The sequence below is a fragment of the Talpa europaea genome (assembly GCF_964194135.1).
Source record: "Talpa europaea genome assembly, chromosome: 6".
NCBI lineage: Eukaryota > Metazoa > Chordata > Mammalia > Eulipotyphla > Talpidae > Talpa > Talpa europaea.
The window spans coordinates 55958019-55975774 of NC_140072.1; the positions used below are offsets into that span (position 1 = coordinate 55958019).

At 60.7% G+C, this 17756-nt stretch overlaps 1 protein-coding gene across 2 annotated transcripts; it reads left to right on the forward strand.

Moving 5' to 3' along the window:
* Nucleotides 1-1931: 1931 nt before the first annotated feature.
* CYP26B1 (cytochrome P450 family 26 subfamily B member 1) lies at nt 1932-17264 on the forward strand (the record flags this gene model as incomplete). 2 transcript variants are annotated; one of them, XM_084235774.1, is made up of 6 exons in its annotated part: nt 1932-2135; nt 5564-5788; nt 14264-14539; nt 14784-14939; nt 16261-16545; nt 16872-17264. In XM_084235774.1, the coding sequence occupies 6 exons, from the start codon at nt 1932-1934 to the stop codon at nt 17262-17264; spliced, it is 1539 nt and encodes a 512-aa protein (XP_084091900.1). The 2 variants fall into 2 exon arrangements, with proteins under 2 accessions (XP_084091900.1, XP_084091901.1); XM_084235775.1 differs by lacking the exon at nt 5564-5788.
* Between the last annotated feature and the right edge of the window lie 492 nt (nt 17265-17756).

Below are 17756 nucleotides of genomic sequence, written 5' to 3' on the forward strand. Positions count from 1 at the left end.
CAATGAACGTTTGTGCCCGACTCCTCCCGCCTCCCGGTGCCAAGGCGCCGCATTTGTCCTCGGCGCGGTACACTCACTGGGACCAGCACGGGGCTCCTCAGACGCGGCGAGGGGCAGAGGGAACTACAAAGTTAGGGGGGCTCCAGGTGTCCGAGACGGGGGATTCCGGCGCCCGCCGCCCCGGACGCAGACGGAGGGGCCGGGAGGGGAGCAGCGGGGGCTTGGGGGCAAGACGCCTGGGGGCGGGGCCGAAGTCCTCCGCACGGGAGGTTTGGGCTTGCACCGGCCCAGGGTGAAGCCCCGGCTGAGGGGGGCTGGAAGTAGCAAATGGGGGCATTGAGGGGTCCCGGGAAATAGGAGCTAGCTAGGCTCGGCGGAATAGGCGCCAGGGACCCTCAGGGGCTCGGGGCACCTCTCCGTCCGCTCCAGACCTCATCCGATGGGGCGTTGACCCACAAGGGACGGCCCGGTGCGGAAAGAGGGGGGCCCTACACCCCGGAGGGGGGAGAGAGGGAGGGAAGTATCCTTAGCAGCCAAGCGGGCACCGTGCGAGTGCGCACCGTGTGTGTGTGTGTGTGTGTGTGTGTGTGTGTGCGCGCGCGTGTCTCACATCTCGTCCGTCTGTAGGTGCCGGGCTCGGCGAGACGCCGGCGAGAAGGAAGAGGAGGCGAGAGGTGAACTGAGTTTGATCCTGCGGCGGCCACAAGTGGGTCCCGGGCGGCGGCGGGCGCGGGGCGGGGCGGGGCGCGGCGGGCGCTCACACGCTCCGGCCGCCGGCCTCTCACCACGCCCCCGGCTTTGTGCGCGCACTGGGGGGGGGGGGGCTGGCCGGGCGCCGGCGGCGCAGCCTTCCCGCCTCTATATAAACACACGCATCGCCTCTCTTTGGACTCAAATTCACATTGAGAGAAGCTTTTAAAACCACCAACCCTGAAATCCTGCCTCTGCTTTCCCCTCTCCCACCCCTCTGCCTGCCTTTCTTCCCTTTCTTCCTCCAGCCGCAACTCCTGCGCCGAGAGCCTGCGCCCCGGGACCGCCGGCCTTTCCTTAATTGATACAATAGCCCCGCTCCGGCTTCCACCTCCTCCCCCAACCCCACCCCGCCTCACCCCTCCCGCCGCCCGCCGCCCGCCGCCCGCCGCCGCCCCAGAGCCCGCCCGGGGCTCTGTCGCCGGCCGCGTCCCGTCCCGGCCGCGGGCAGCCGCTCCGCACCCGCGCTCCGGCCGCCGCGCCCGCCGCGCCGCCTCGCCCGACGCTCCCGCCTCGCGGGCGCAGCGGCGGCTCCGGGGCCCGGGCGCGCCGCCCAGAGCAGCCCGGGGCCCTGGCCGCCGGCCCCGCGCCCTCGCTGCAGCCGGGGAGCCGTGCCCCTCGCCCCTAAGTTTCTGGGTTCGTTGGAATTTTTGGATTCAGGATTTTTCCCTTTTTTTTTTTTTCCACCTAGGAATTCGAGGGGGAAACTTTTGCCAAATCGATTGCACTTTCTCAACGCTAGTTCTCGGCCCCCCTTCTTTTTTTTTTTCCTAGTAGGGGAAGGGGCTTACGAGAGAGGCTCCCGCTGGGCCAAGTTTTCCAAAGTTTTCCGAGTGTGAAGGGTGCGGGGAGAGGTCATCCATCCGCTTGATCCGCGGCTGCATCTCACCACCCCGCGAGCGGGCAGCCCCTACACCCGCTATAAGGGAACAAACAAACAAACAAACAAACAAAGTTACACCCCGAGTCTCCTCTCTTTTCTTTTAGGCACCCCCCTCCCTCTCTGCGCTCCCCTCGCAGCCTCCGCCGCCCTTGCCTCGGCCCCTGCTCCTCTCCGCCTCGGCTGGAGGTGCCGGGACCCCTGGCCGCGGCCTCCCCTCCCCCGCGAACCCGCGCCTTCTCGTCCGGCCCTCCCTCCCCCGCCGCGGCCGGCACAGCCAATCCCCCGAGCGGCCGCCAACATGCTCTTTGAGGGCTTGGAGCTGGTGTCGGCGCTGGCCACCCTCGCCGCGTGCCTGGTGTCGGTGACGCTGCTGCTGGCGGTGTCGCAGCAGCTGTGGCAGCTGCGCTGGGCTGCCACCCGCGACAAGAGCTGCAAACTGCCCATACCCAAGGGCTCCATGGGCTTCCCGCTCATCGGAGAGACCGGCCACTGGCTGCTACAGGTAAGGGCGCCCTCTCCGCGCTGTTCCCCAGGGTCCGCTAGCCGCGAGCGCTGGGCTGGCGGAGCGGCGGTCCGGCCAGGGCGCGCCGGGAGCCTGAAGGCGCTGGTCCCCGCCCCGCCCCTTCCCTCCTCTCAGCCGCGGCGCCCGGGCTTCCACTGCCCGCCCGAGGCGTGGTTCGGAACCCACTGGCGCCCGGCGCGCAAGTTCAGGGAACGGACAAGAGAGGTCCCCGATCCAAGAGGGCCCCCAAGGCTGACTTTTCCCAGTCGCGGGCGACCCAGGAGGATGCGCGGAGCATCAGGGGGGCTCCTAGTGTGGCGATGGGGTGTCGGGACGCGACCCGCTTTCGCCATCCCAAGAGCGCCAGGCCCCAGCCGCTGTCGGCTTCCTGGGCTTTGGAGGTGTTTGGGGGACCCGAAAACTGAGCGGGGACGAGGAGGACGGGGGCCGGGGGCAGCCAGAATTGCCCCCCTTGAGAGCCGGGGCTGGCTGGGTTCCCGCCGCGTCGTTGGTCGTGCCAGGTACCCCCGCCTCGGTCCACGGTCCGAGAAAGTGTGTGTGTTTTGTGGTGGGAGAGGAAGGAGGTAACCCAAGGAGAATGAAAAGCTTGAGACCGGAGAGTTCTTGGCTTTCGGAGAAAAGGGTCATTTACTTATTGGGTGGGGACAGCTTAGCAGGGGAAAGAAACTCGGGAGAGGTGCGTGTGAGCCCCGTGGAGAGAGCGCTGATGCTGTTGCCAGACGCCGCGCAAGCCCGCTCCGCCGGTGAGGAGGGTGGGCGCAGCGGAGACCAGACCCAGGTAGGTAATGGGAGATTAATTTGAAATTAACTCTATAAAATGCTAGACGATATCGTTTGCAAGATACACGCCAGACTTTTACTTTTTTGGGGGGGGAGGGGTGCCCCTGGGTTAACCGCGGGCGGTGTGTTTTGTGTTCGCGCGCACGCGTCTTAGTCCGGCGGCTGCCGACGGGAATTAGGAGATGGATGGGCGCCCTGAAGCAGACAACGGGGCGCGGGAGAGGTGAGGCGGGAGGTGACCGCGGAGACCCTTGGTCTTGGAAGTGCGAAAGCTTGGCTTGAAATTAACAGACGCGTGCAATCCGCGCGCGCACACACCCCGCCCCTCCCGCCCCGCGCCAAATGTCAGCGGAGCGGGGGCTGGGAGCGCGGCGCGCGGTGCCTCTGCCCTGTGGCCGTCCCGAGTCCGGGAATCAGCCCATCTCTCTTCGGGGTTGTTCGTGCAACCGGGTGAGGTTCACTTCAACCAATAGACTATTCCCGAGAAGAAGTCCAGAGCCTGTCCCGTGCCGCCACACACAAAGGGTTAACTGCAGTGGTGGTCTAGGCTTTTGGCGGAGAATTTAGGAAATAAAATAACTCACACGGGCATCGCCTCCTGCCTTCTTAGAGTCCATCTGCGGAATCCGCGGTCTGTCACCAACCCCCCTCCCTTACCTGACCTTTCTCTGCACCCCCCAGATCTCCTTGACCTCCTCCGAACCCCACAAGGGTCCCAGGGGCTCGAGTCTAACCTGAAGGTGGGGAGAAGGACGCGAGCTTCTGCTCCCCCATTCATTCGCCCCGGGGGCCTCAGGCTTTGCCGTGGGAGGGAGGGGGGCTGGGGGTGCATGTAGAGGAGCGCTGAAGGGGTTAATGGGAGCCTCTGAATCCCAGCTTTATTTTTTCGGAGCCATTTATCAGATTTTACGGGGGGGAACCTCCAAGGGTTCTCCGTTTCCACTGTGCGCCATCTAAACAGAGCCCAGGGCTAAAAATACAACATTTTTGTATAAATTGGACTCGCGGCCCGAGCGGCCGCCCCTATGAAAGTCCTCTTTGTGAAGACCGTGGAAACGGCGGACAAATAACTCTTTATTAATGCCACAAAAAACGCACTTTAATTATAGTTAGGCAGATCAGAGGCGGGGGGAGGGTGGCGGGAGAGAGGCGGCGGCGACCTCGGAAAATTCACAACCCAACTTTTGTGTCGAAAGAAAAGAAAAACAGAGGAAAAGACGGAGGAGAGACGGAGAGGCAGACGGAGCGAGGGAGACGCGCGGAGCAGACGGAGGGAGGGAACCCCGCGCCGCGCCCCCCTCCCCGTCGCACCTCCACCCTCGCCTCGACTTCTCTTAAAGGGGTAGGCGCCGTCTAGGAGCGCGGCTGGCGGGGGAACTCCCACCCCGACCCACCAGCCGGAGAGGGCGGCGCGTCCCCCGCGGCCCAGCCCCCCTTCTGCAGCCGCCTGGGCTCGGGGCTCGCTCCCTGTCGCGCGCCGGGGCCGGAGGCGCATGTGGAAAAGTGATTAGAAATCCGGGTTCTGCAGAGTCACTTTTCGGCCGTGCTGGGGTGTGTGCATTTCTAGCTGGAGAATACTTTTCCGTGGAGGAAAGGAGAGTGGGGAGGAGGGCCAACGCCGGAAAGGGGGGAGTCGAGCCGCCCTTTCGGGGGTGCACGACCCCACAGGTCCGTCGGCCGGCGGGCAGAAGGCCGGACAGGTGTCACCCTCCCCTGCTCGTTCCGTGCTGCCCAGGCAGGAAAAGGGTTAATGCGGGGTGGGGTGGCGAGCGCCTACGTCAAAGGTGAGCGGGACGCCCCCGCCCCCGCCCCTCGGAGGTCCCCTCGGCTTCCGGAGCCCGCGCGGGGCCGGCGCAGCCTGCAGCTCTGCGCGCCAGGCCGGGCCGGAGGCCTAACCATCCCCTGCGCGCGCCGCGCGGCGGCCGCCCGGGATCCGGTTACCTGCGCCGCCGCCCCGCCCGGCCCCGCCCCGCCCCCGGGAAGCGCCTTCCCCCGCGCTCCCTTTCCAAACTGCAGGGCGGCGACGAAAGTCCTTCTCAGTTTCTCCCAGGGCGAAGTGCGGCGCTCGGGCCGTGACCCTGCCCCGCAGAGCCCTCGGAGGGTCGCCGGGTCCCGAGAGCGGAGGAAGCGCCACCCCCATCCGTGGTGACGGCCTCCGGGCACCCGCCGCTCGCCGCTATAAATAATCTTTGGCTTGCGGCCACCCCGCGGGGTCTCGCCAGCCGGTGGCCGTAAGCCTGGAAATATTTATTCCGAGAGGCTGGGGAGCGCTAGGCGAGGAGGTGGGGCTGGGGTGTGTGTGTGTCTAACTTCGGGTCCCGCTGTCGGGGATACCTTTTCCTTCTCGCAAGTCATTACTACAAAACAGCCTTCCGCGGGTGCCCCCTGGGCCTCCCGCCTCCTTGCATTATTTATTATCCTCTAGGCCCTACTTCCCAGCTCTTGTGCAAGCTATGGAGAAAAAAAAAAGAAAAAAATACCCTACGTGCGTGTCTGCGGGGGAGGGGCAAGGGATGGGTGCTCAGGTGGGGTCCTCATCCCTCTCCCCCGGCCTCCAGAGGCTGGGCCGCCGGGACGTCCCACTGGAGACGTGCGACCTCAAAAGGTTTCTTGTGTGGCTCCCTCAGGGCTCTGGGTTCCAGTCCTCGAGGAGGGAGAAATATGGCAACGTGTTCAAGACTCACTTGCTGGGTAGGCCGCTGATACGCGTCACCGGCGCGGAGAACGTGCGCAAGATTCTCATGGGCGAGCACCACCTCGTGAGCACCGAGTGGCCTCGCAGCACGCGCATGCTGCTGGGCCCCAATACTGTGGCCAACTCCATCGGCGACATCCACCGCAACAGACGCAAGGTAAGAGCCTCGCCAGCGAGCTCTGACCCTCTTCTTCCACCCACCCCCTCTGAGCAAGGAGTTGTCAAAGCGCCGGGGAGGTGCCCGCAGGAACCCGTGCCTGCATTTGCACACGCTGTTAGGAGACCCCGCGAACCCCTGCCCAGATGGCTCTGAGTCTGGCCGGACCCGCTGGGCCTGCCCTCCTGCATGGCGCCGATGTGAGCCCCGCCAGGCCCAGCGGGTGACAGGACCGAGCTTTAGCAAGAGGAGAAGTAGAGCGTTCAATGCCCGTCCCCGCCGCGCCCCCACAAAACTGGAAAAAGAAGGGTGCGGATGGTGGCGGGCATCCCCTTTTCTCCACATGTCCTCCGGGATTTCCGAACACAGAAGGGAAAGCGGTGGGCATCTTGTGGGCAGCGGTTGCAGGGCCTGGCCTGGTAGGGGCGAGGTGACATTTGGGCCACGGGGAGCACCACTCTGGAAGGTGGGGGAAGGAGCAGGTTTGGGAGAGCAGCCCTAGCGCGGGCGGGGAACAAGTTCCCCTCCTCCCTCCTGCCCCCGCGTCCCCCCCCCCCCGCCCCAGCCCCTCACAGAGGAAAAGAAAGTGGGTGTTTATCCTGTGGATTTCCCGAGCGCCTGGAGAGCGCGGAGGAGGCGAGCCGGCGCGCGGGCGGCCCTCCCCACCCCCTCCAGGGCCGCCGCCGGGGCTCCGGGCGCGGGCGGCACGTGCTGCTTGAACTGCAGTAACCCGAAAACTGAGCCGCCGCGGGCGGGGCGCGGGTCTGCGAGCTTAGAGCGGCGGGAGGGGGTGCTGCGCGACCTCCCTCCCTCCGTTTTTTCCACTCGGGGGGAGGCCTCGCCCAGGTTTGAAGCTTAAAGGAAAGGGAGCGGCAGCCTCAGATCTCCGGGAGGAGTGGCGGGGCCGGGGAGACGGGGGCGCCCCCGCCGGAGGCCGTGCGAGGCGGCCCCCGAGAAGGTCGGGGAGGGCATCTGACAGTACTTGATGTCCTCGGTACTACCTGCCAGGTGCCTCTCCGCGGCGGGCGGAGGGGAGCTCACACGGAGGGGACCCGGGTCCTCTGCCCGATAAAGCGTGTGTTTCAGGAAAGGGGCTCCCGAGCGTCTCCCCCTCAGGCCCCGCCACAGCTGGAAGCAGCCGCGCGGCCCGGGCAGGTGGGCGGGGTTCTGGGGAGGGCCTGAGAGGGAGCTGCGGGCTCCGGAATGGGGGCTTTTCACACTCTTTGGACACTTGTTTTTTTCTTAGTTTTTGTGACTCCACCGGAAGCCCACTGAAGGGGCCGGAGGGAACTGACACTGCCAGGCGTTGGAGGGGAGGGGTGGGGGGGAGAGGGGGAGACTCTGTCAGGACCCCAGAGTGAGACCCTGGGGGTCTGAGGGCTTTTGGCCTAGGATATTGCCTGTGTCTCCACCCACCTCTGCCTGAACTTGGCTTTAGGCCTCCAGGTGGGGAAGACCAGGCCTGCAAACCCCACAGTTTGGGCCTATATTGTCCATTCTTGAGGGGGGCGGAGGAATGAGACCCCTGGGTGATACTGCCAGGGCAGCATGGAGAGGGAATGGGGGAGAGGGAGCCGTGGGATGGGGCTAGGAACCGTGGATGGGCATTGCTGGTCTTTCTTTGGGGCACCCTTGCGGAAAGCAGTTCAGCTGACCCCAGGTTGGAATCCTAATGCGGGATTCTCTAGTCGTGGGCTTGCTAAGTGGCCTGTTTATGGCTCCTGTGGCAAATGGGTGGACAAAAGTGTCCTTCCCCCCAACTTTCACTCACTGATGCTCCATAAACCTGGGCTTGCTGAGCTAAATGGAAGGCACTGGGTTAGGCACCAACACAGAAGCAGGAAACTGTCCATGCCTCAAAGTATAGTCTAACCACAAGGATAAGGTCAGGGGCACATATTGGTACTGGACGGAATGGCCAATCTTTTGGACAAATAGCAAGTCTGGCCAGAGTGGGGGCTACCACGGGCCACTTACACTCTTTCCTCAAGCCCGTGCTACCTCAGGGCTGGAGGTGGGATGCTGGGCCAAGCCTCTGCCTGGTGAGGGTGTGTTCGCAGGAAGTGGGGCCCAGGTGTGCTGGGGTCCTGGTGGCAGGGAACTAGGAGCGTCACTGTTTCCATGGGGCCTCATGTCCCACCCCTTCTCTGGGAGGTCTGACCAGATGTGCTGGGAAGGGGCTGCTCACAGCCATCACTGCACTCCAGGTGTTTATCCCAGCTTCCCTGGTGGTCTAGGGCCAAGAGGGTGGGGTTGCCAGGGAGAAAGTCTTACCAGTCTAGCCGAGTCCTGGCTGAAAGAAGTCAATCCTGTACCCTCCAACCATGACCTCAGACTGGGTTCCTCCACTTTTGTTACCACTCCCTATGCCTGAGCCTGGGGTGTCTTTGATTGGTAGAGGAGGGCCCCTATCCCTCTTGATGTGCAGGGACACTAAGGTATTGCCCTAGAAGAGTGGATGGAATCTGGTAGAGGAGCCTGGGGAGAGGGGTGATCAGAGACACAGAAGAGTCAGGGACAGATCTGGAAGCCTCCAATGTCCAAACCCATGCACCAGACGGATGGGGCCTTTTGTCCGCTTTTCCTCTGGGGATAGGAATGGTACTCTTCTGCCCCAAGAGGCCAGCAGCTTCAGGGTACCTGAAATAGTGGCCCCTCAGAACTTGGAAAGCATCCCAGGTGAGACACTTAGCCTTGGAGCCCTGGATTGGGACACACCCCAGAGGTAGTCTTTTGGGTCCTGGTATGGAGACTCCTTGGCTACAGGAACTTCTGTGCCCACGGCTGAGGTGGGGAAATGCTTTGGAAGCAGGGGTGAAGAAGCCCTGACAGCCCATGCAGCTGCCCTCGCTGATTGGGCCTTTGGACTGTCCTCGGCGGGCCAAGATCACTGTTCTCTTGTCAGAAACCCTGTGCATCCCGGGCTTGGTGTCAGGACAGAGAGGCCAGGAGGCACCTCAGCAAAAACGCAGGAGGACCCTGCTTGGGGGTGCTGGGGGAGGGCAGCCCAGACTGTCTCTAAGTAACCTCTAAACTGCACAGCCTCTCACTGCGGAGTTTGTACACCAGGCTCAGCTTGAAACAGAAGTTCCCACCTGAATAGGACGGGAATGCAGGTGGCACAACTGGGCAACACTGTTCCTGTAGTTCTGCCCCATCTTCCTGGCATAGGCAGAGTCTTTGTTCTGCCAGCTAAAGTCCTTCACCCAAAAGTTACTGTAGCATCAGTTGGTGGGTGCAGGGGCGATTGAGGGGGAGGGTGGCAGCAGCGGATCTTGCTGAAGGTCAGCAGGGGAGGGAGCTCACAGCCAGCCACCAAGGCGCCTGGGAGTGGGCACCTCCCTCTGCGTGCTCTTGTGCCAGGCAGCAGGCTGCTGCTGTTATGGGGCTAAGCTTGGGGGACCATGACCTCCTTTTTCCCTCCTTTCTGTGTCCTTCCAGGGTGGGGAGGGGGTCCAAGTCTGTGATCTCTCTCCCAACCTTGGAAGCCTTTGTGGCCTTGGCGGGGTGTAGGGAGGCTTGACTGGGGTCTGCTCTGGCGCTGAGTCCCCTGAGCCAGTGGCTGTATCCATTCTAGGTTCCCCAGGCTGCAGGGCAGGGCCAGTGCTGAGAAGTGCTGAGAGGAAGCCAGAGTAACCAGAAGAGTTGACCTTACCCTGTGAATAAACCAGAGAGGGGAGTTCCCTTCAGGTTTCTTAGATAAATCCAGAATCCCCCAGGACTAGAGGAGGGCTAAGAGTGAGGGTTTGGAATAGTGGGAGAATGGGGGTGCAGGGGCCCTGGTGGCTGTGGCCAGTCATGTCCTAGACTGTGACCTTGGGAAAGCCCTTCTCCCTTTGGGCCTTAACTTTCCAAGGGGGTTTCTCTCTGGCTGAAACTTTCAGAACCTTTTTCAGATTCTGTGGCTCAGCAGGTACTTGCCAAGTGCTGCCCTCTGCCCGCCCCCCCCCCCCACCACGGGCTTTTATTTTGTGTGGAAGCATTGGGGGGAGCTGGAAATTAGAGCTGCAGTCACATGGGGGACAGATACTGTTTTCCCATAGATGCTGGGGAATCCAGAACAGGCCTGTAGAGTCTGGGGAGTCTGGCCCAGCCCCTCCCAGCCTGAGGGGCTGAATGGGGACCAGCTCAGAAGGCAGCCAGCATGAAATTGAGGCCCACTGGAAATGCCAGGCAGCCGGGGAGATGACGTCCTCTCTTGTCCTCCCTCTTCCTTGAGTATAAAGTACACACCTTGGCGTCACCCCTGTGCGGACAGCTGCCTCAGAGGCTGCCTGCCCTCTGTTATTCTTTCCACTCTGCAGGCCGTGGCTCCGGTGGCTTGGCTGGCGGCTTGGCCTGCCCAGGCCCCCACCCTCCCAGGCAGCCGCTTCCATTCCTGCCCCCTGTCTGAGTCACTGGCCAGGGGAATGGGTTCCCTCTCTAAAACTTCCTGCTCCCATGGTTGCCTGTTTCATGTCAGTCCATCCACAGCCACCAGCAGAGCAGGAGGAAGTTTTCTGGCCAAGTGGGCCAGCACATCGGGTGATGGGGGTCCTGTGAGCAACTCCCCTTCAGGGGCACTGGGCAGGAGGGAGGAAAGCATTTGCAGATACAATTATAGGGCAGTGAGTGTTGACAAGCCCCCTGGTGGTTCTCCCTGAGCCCAGTTGTGGAGAATCAACCACCATTCCTGGGAGACAGAACCAGGGATGTGGCCTCTGGAGACAATTGTGCTGTTGTGGAGACCAGCATTGTTGGGGGCAGGGTTTCCAAGCACATCCTTCAAGGAGAGCTCATCCTGGCCTGTCTGTGCCAGGAGTTCCCTGGTCCCGGGTGAGCCACCCCAGCACCAGCAGAGTGGGTAGTCATACCTGCTGCTCCCTCTGCAGGTCTCTGCAAGGTCTCTGGGCCTTACTGGTTCCTGATGACCTTTGTCCCGCATTCTTGGCTCACTTTTGGGAATTCCGAGGGAAGCCCCAGAGGGAAACAAAGCCTCCCTGGCTCTGGTTACACCTGTGGTCAGAGCATTGGCTCCGGGGGCCAGGAGCCCTTCCCCACTTCACACTGAGCCGCTCCTCCGGGCACCTTCCCATTGCCCGAGTGCTGACCCCACTGGCCCCACGCGGTGGCCCAGGCCTCTCTCTGCCCTGGCCAGCACCTCCGCCTCCTTCTGGCCTTTGTGGTGGGTGGTGGTTTCTGGGCTGCCCCGGCTTCGGGAAGTGCCCATGTTGTTAACCCTGGGCACAGACCCAGGGATGAGGCCCTGGAGTTTTCCTGGCGCCTGGGAGCCCTGATGCCTGTGCAACAGCTGGGCTGGAGGCAGGAGCGTGGACTTGGTGACTTCAGAGTGAAGCCCCTCGGGCCTGGAGTACAGCAGTCTACCTGTGCCTGCTCCTTGCATGTGGGTAGTCTTTCTACCTTATGGGGGCTCTGAGGAGAAACATGGGACAGCCAGGTGGAAGGGGACCCCAGAATATCCAGTTAGACTTCTAGATGGTTCAAGATAAGAACCCTGGTCTTGGCTATAATTCTCTCTTCAGAAGCCCCATCCTGGGAGTCTTGCAGGGTGTGGTGGGCTTCCTGCTATCACTCAGCTCCTGCCCTTGCTCAGCATGCACTCCCGGTCCACTCCCTCTGTTCAGTCCCGGTTCCCCCTGGATTCCCCCCAGCCCTCCTGGCCCCCCAGGCTGGAGAGAGAGCGATTCAGCCAGCCATCGCTAGAGGGCGCAGGGAATGTAACCTTCAGGGCAGGGCAAGGCAGGTCTTGTCAGTGGGTCTTGTCTCTTCACTTCTGAGGGGGTGGAGGGGTTAAGTAGGGCTCTCAGTATTCCCCCTTGGAAACCCTGGGGGCTAACCCATTTGGAGTGTATGAGTAGGGGCCTGGCAGACACTTATCAATTGATTCGTGCAGTGCCAGATTTGAGGCACTGAAGGGGTAGCATCCAAGGGTCACGTGGGTATTGGTGTTTATGCGCCCTCTAGATGGATAGGAACCCCACAGGCCAGCTGGTTCAACTTCATCTTTTTTTTTTTAAAGATTTATTTATTTATTTATACAAGCACTGGGTACAGTCAGAAGCTCAGGAGGGTGAGAGAATTCACCAGAGCCAGAGCAGGGAGCAGAGCAGGCAGAAGGACCGAAGCACACTGCTGAGGGGAGCAGCGGGCGGCAGGAGAGGTCTGAGCGCCATGTGGGACCCTCCTCCGGAGGCCGGGGAGCAGCCGGGGATCAAACCGGTGCCACAGAGGCTGCGGGCAGCTTCGGAACCCAGCGCTCAACCGCTGTGCCACCAGGGAGGCCCCAACTTCATCATTTTGCAAATGAAGAAACTGAGGCTGGGGGTGGTGGTGGTAGTTTACTGGGCCATGATTGCCATAAGTTAGTAAATGATCCCGGATTAAAACTCAGGAATCTGGGTACCTTGCGTATCTTTTCCCACCACCCCACTGCATCTTAGAATCTTCTTCATTTGATTTTGGCTGGTTCTCATGGGCCTGACCTCTGCTTTATCCCCCCTTCCATATGTCCACACTTTGGCCCTGGCCTCCTGGGTGCTGGGGGCCCTGACTAGGCCTGCCCCCTTCCCTCCTTGATAGCACCCTTCAGTCTGTCCTGCGCTGGCTAGCTCTGGACCAGGCATGGCCACCCTGTCCCAGCCATTCCCCACCTCCAGCCTCCCCAGCAAGGTCTGGTAGCCACAGTTATCTTTCTGCCTCTCTGATGAGCCTGCCCAGCATCCACACACCACTTGCTGCTTACCCCATGGCTCTGTGTTGTTTTTAAGGGCCCTTAGTTGACTGTGTTGGGCTATGGGGACAGGCTCAATCCCAGACTCTTCCACCAAGAGCTGAACCTGGAATCCTAAGGACAGCAGGGTCAGGAACTGAGACAGAGAGCGTGGCCCCCTGAAGGATGTGGCAGCTGAGGTCCCCCTGGTAGTCCCCAGGACCCCTGCAGCCGAGCAAGGTGTGAGTGACCCATGTGGGTGTGGGCTGCCCTGGGCCACCTCCCTTCATCCTCCTACCTTTCAACTGTCCCTTAGTAGCAGGAGCAGCCCTAAACACTGCTGGCTTCTCTGCCCCTCACTGGCCTCTTTCCCTCCCTCCCTCTGCCCACCGGGAATTTCGGAATGAAAGTGCTATTGTGAATGCCTGGCTGGGCCACTGAAGGGCCAGCACTGTTATTTCTGCAAACCAGCCCTCCCATTAGCCATGCAGGGCTGAGGCCAGGAAAATGTTACCTTTTCCTCCTCGAGCTGACTGCAGGGGAAATTCTCACATTTACAGTTTGTGCGGTGGTTGTGTTTGGGGGGCAGGAGGGAGGGCGGGCGCGTGTGTGTGGTTTGCATGGGATGGGGTTGGGGGGTGCTAGAGGACTATTTGTCTCCTTCCTCTACTTTGCACCTCCCATCACTGCCTCCCTCATGACCTTCCCTTTGGTGCTGGTGGGGGCATCCCCCTTCTGCGTTGGACCTTGGGTGGGGGATGGAAGTTGTTGGTTATAAGCAGGACCCACAGGCCACAGTAAATAAACGAACACCCTCCCTCTCCTGCACACCGTGGGCAGCAACGTGAAGGACATATGCAGAGCGATGTGGGGAGGGGTGTGAGAGGGGGCTGAGGAATCAGGAGGCTGGAAAGCAGGGGAGGTAGAAACAGGGCCTCATTGGCTACTTAAAATGGACCGGGAAAACGCAGGGAATTAAAAAGGGGCTTCTGTTTGGTTTTGTGATCTTTTGGGGTGGAAAGCCTTGTCCCCATCCCCCTGCCTCCAGACCCAGCCACACTAAAGGCATTTAGATAGCTCAGTGTTGACAAACTCCCTAGGATCCCACCCACTAGGTATTTCCCAGGGAGTGAGAGCAATTTTGGGTCTTACGAAGTTGTATTTGCCATGTAACCCCAGCCCCTCTTGCTCTCCCCTCGGAGGAGAAAAGCCACCTACAGCTTTCTGCCTCTTCCTTATCCACTCTGTTTTCTATTCCTCTGGAACACTTGTGAAGCGTGTCCTGGGAACTTGGGCGTGAGCCCCTGCAGTGTAGGGTTGGCCTCCCGTCCAACGTGGCCCAGCCCCCTCCTATGTTGTTCCCAGCTGGGATGACCTTGTGGCCTACGGACCTACTGGCAAGTGAACTATATAGTCCCCAGGGCTTGGATGGTTTTCGGAGCACATGGTTTTCAGGGGTGTGTGTGGGGGTAAGAAAGGTGGTTGTATTAAAAAGGAGATGACAGCTCAGGGCATCCTGTGAATGAGGTGGAAGGTCCTGGCTTCAAATAAAAATGTTTATGAACCCTACTTTAATCCTGTCCTTCCTGTGTTTCCCTCCCCCAAATCACAGAAGTGTGGGGGGGTCAGCATTGGGGAGTCAGTGAGCAGACTGTGTCCCAGTGTGGGGTGAGGCTTGGAATTTTTCCTCCCACAGTCATGGAATGTGGGCTTCAGCCAGACCCAGGGAAGCCCATCTGAGAGCCTCCTGCCTCTCTGCCCTGCAGGTCTTCTCCAAGATCTTCAGTCATGAGGCCTTGGAGAGCTACCTGCCCAAGATCCAGCTGGTGATCCAGGACACGCTGCGTGCCTGGAGCAGCCACCCGGAGGCCATCAATGTGTACCAGGAGGCCCAGAAGCTGACCTTCCGCATGGCCATCCGTGTGCTGCTGGGCTTCAGTATTCCGGAAGAGGAACTCGGACACCTCTTTGAGGTCTACCAGCAGTTTGTGGAGAACGTCTTCTCCCTGCCTGTTGACTTGCCCTTTAGCGGCTACCGGCGGGTGAGCACCTGGGGCCCGGGAAGAGAGAGGCAGAGGCAACTGTGAGCCCACCCTGAGGGAGGGGGCACCTGACCACCAAGACACTCACTGCTCACTGGCAGGGCAGGGTGGCCTTGACAGAGTGGCCTCTGAAGCTTAGATGAAAAGTTCTCAGAGGACTCCCTTACCCTGCTCTGCCTGGCTGTGGGACCTCGGTGGACCTGCCCCTTCTCCTGGGTGACTAGATGCTTCCTTCTGCCCTCAGGGCATTCAAGCCCGACAGATCCTCCAGAAGGGCCTGGAAAAGGCAATTCGGGAGAAGCTGCAGTGCACCCAGGGCAAGGACTATTCGGACGCCCTGGACATCCTCATCGAGAGCAGCAAAGAGCACGGGAAGGAGATGACCATGCAGGAGCTGAAGGTAGGGGGCCTCCCCAGCACACCATGCCCTGCACTGGAGCTGCACTCAATAGGAAGGGCGCCCAGGCATCTCTGCCCAAATGTCCCGATCCTTAGGCACCACTCTCTGAGCAGCCCTCACTGCACCGGAGCTGAGGGCTTAGCCAGAAGAGAGACTGTGTGTCCACCTGCCATGGCATGATCTGTGGGGAGGACAAGAAGCACCCCTATGGGTGGGCTTTCCCTGCTCCCCTCCCCCGAGCTGTGCACCCAGTTCCACTGGTGACAGGATCACCACCCTTCCTGGGCCCCAGGCTCTTTCCCACCCGGTCCCATCTACCATTTTTCAAATATGCCAATGTTGTTCCTTAGGGATCTCTGCGTGGACTGGGTGTTGGTCTTGCGTATTGACCCCTCTCCCCTGTATTCACAATTTCAGTGCATTTTATGGCTCAGTCGCCCTGAGAGGTCCTGTAAGGAAGGGAAAGCTCCTTGCTTGAGACCAGCCTCAGCCCTTGGGGAAGAGCTGCAGGGATTTGGAACAAACTCCTCCTACGCCATTATCTCTTTGAGTTGGTGGCTTTGACAGTTTTCCAGCCTGCCTGGTACTGGCTAAGCCTGTTTGGGCTACCGGCACCAAGACTGTCCACACTGGGCCCAAGTAGGGCTCCCTACCCTCCCTAGCCCCGCTCTGGACTGGAGTCCATGTTTATAAAGACAGGGCTTGAAATGAGAGGGCCTGTTGGGGCCGTTCTGTACACATCCTTAGTCGAGGTCTCCAAGTCATCTGGGGGCCATCTCCTCTCAGCCTTCTCCCTGCAACCTCACTCTAGGCCCTCGTGAGTGTGGCCCCAGGCTGTCTTTCAGGCTTCATCAGTTCTCCTGCCTACCTAGCAGAGATCCTACTCCTAGGATGCAAAAGGAGCAGGGACTTTGAGCAGGAGGGTCAGGATTTAGACCCTACACCTCCCCTTTGTGCCCCCACATACTCACCTGCACCGCGCCTGGCTCCTTGGGGTTTGTTCTTTTTCTTGGGGGCTCACTACACTGATGAAACCTGCTAGGGCTGGCCCTGGATTCCAGCAATGATTGCAAAATGACCATACTTACTCCAAGAGATGTCAAATCTGGGTTGCAGCAGTTGTCTCTTGCCCAGTCAGAGTATTGCCCATGTGACCTGTGTCCACCATGGCCTCAGTACCACAGCAACTTGAGGCTCAGAAGTGGGTGGCACTTAGTTAGATGCCCTGGGAAATGGGGAGCACTGGTAGAGCAGGGCTGACTCCAGGCTGGGCCTTCCTGGCTGAATGAGATCACCAATGGTGCTCTCTCTGCTGCTGCAGGATGGGACCCTGGAACTGATCTTTGCTGCCTATGCCACCACTGCCAGTGCCAGCACCTCCCTCATCATGCAGCTGCTGAAGCACCCGGCTGTGCTGGAGAAGCTGCGGGAGGAGCTTCGAGCCCAGGGCATCCTGCACAGTGGTGGCTGCCCCTGCGAGGGCACGCTCCGCCTGGACACCCTCAGTGGGCTGCACTACCTGGACTGCGTCATCAAGGAGGTCATGCGCCTTTTCACACCCATCTCTGGTGGTTATCGCACCGTGCTGCAGACCTTCGAGCTTGATGTGAGGCTGGGTCCCTTGGGCTGGGGTTCGGGGGGTGGGAGTGAGGATATTCTTGTCTGATAGGAGATGGTGCTCTCTTCCAGGGAGCCACCCCACCCCAAATGCTGGCTCAGATGAAACCAATATGTTATCATATGTGATATGGCATGTTGACATCTGTAAATAAGAGATAGGACTGACATGCTGAGGGGATGGCTGGGCAGGCCTGGTGGGGTGCATAGTGGGTGTCTATAGGAACGTCTGGGTTGGGGCTGGCAGGCAGGAAGGCCTGGGCCCTCTCGAACCTTCCTGCCTCTCACCACTGCAACCCAATCTTGTGTCTCCAGGGTTTCCAGATCCCCAAAGGCTGGAGTGTCATGTACAGCATCCGGGATACCCATGACACGGCACCTGTGTTCAAAGACGTGAACGTGTTCGATCCAGACCGCTTTGGTCAGGCGAGGAGTGAAGACAAAGATGGCCGCTTCCATTACCTCCCATTTGGCGGTGGCGTCCGGACCTGCCTGGGCAAGCACCTGGCCAAGCTCTTCCTGAAGGTGCTGGCAGTGGAGCTGGCCAGCACTAGCCGCTTTGAGCTGGCCACCCGGACCTTCCCCCGCATTACCTTGGTGCCCGTGGTGCACCCCGTGGACGGCCTCAGTGTCAAGTTCTTTGGCCTGGACTCAAACCAGAACAAGATCCTGCCAGAGACAGAGGCCATGCTGAGCGCCACGGTCTAACGGCCCCTAGCCCATCCCCAGCCTCCACCCAGCCAGGCCTGGGGGTGGGAGGGGGTGGAAGGGTAGAAACCTGTGTGTGGGAGGGGCTGAACCTGGAGAAGGGGGAGCAGCCCCTCAGACCTAGCCCTCCCCTGTCCCCTCCCTGGCAAACCCTACCCAAAGCCAACAGGGCCCTGTCCTTCTGGGAAGTGAGGGCTCCCTGCCTGGCTCCTGCTTCTCTCCAGTCTCTCTCTGGTTCCCACCAGCTTAGCTCCTGGGAAAGGGCATGGCTGGGGGCTCCGCATGCCAGTTACAGTGTTAAATGTCAGTTGGCTCGTGCTGCAGCATTTGCTTGTGATGTTCAGAACTGGTCCCTCCCCTCCTATTTCTTTTGGACCCTTGTAGTTTGTGAGGGCAGGTGGTTAACATGAGGGCGGGAGGAAAGAGGTGGCCCCTTTGGCTCTCTTCACCTCCCCCACTTCCTCCCACTTTGGCTCAGACTGGGGCGAGTGC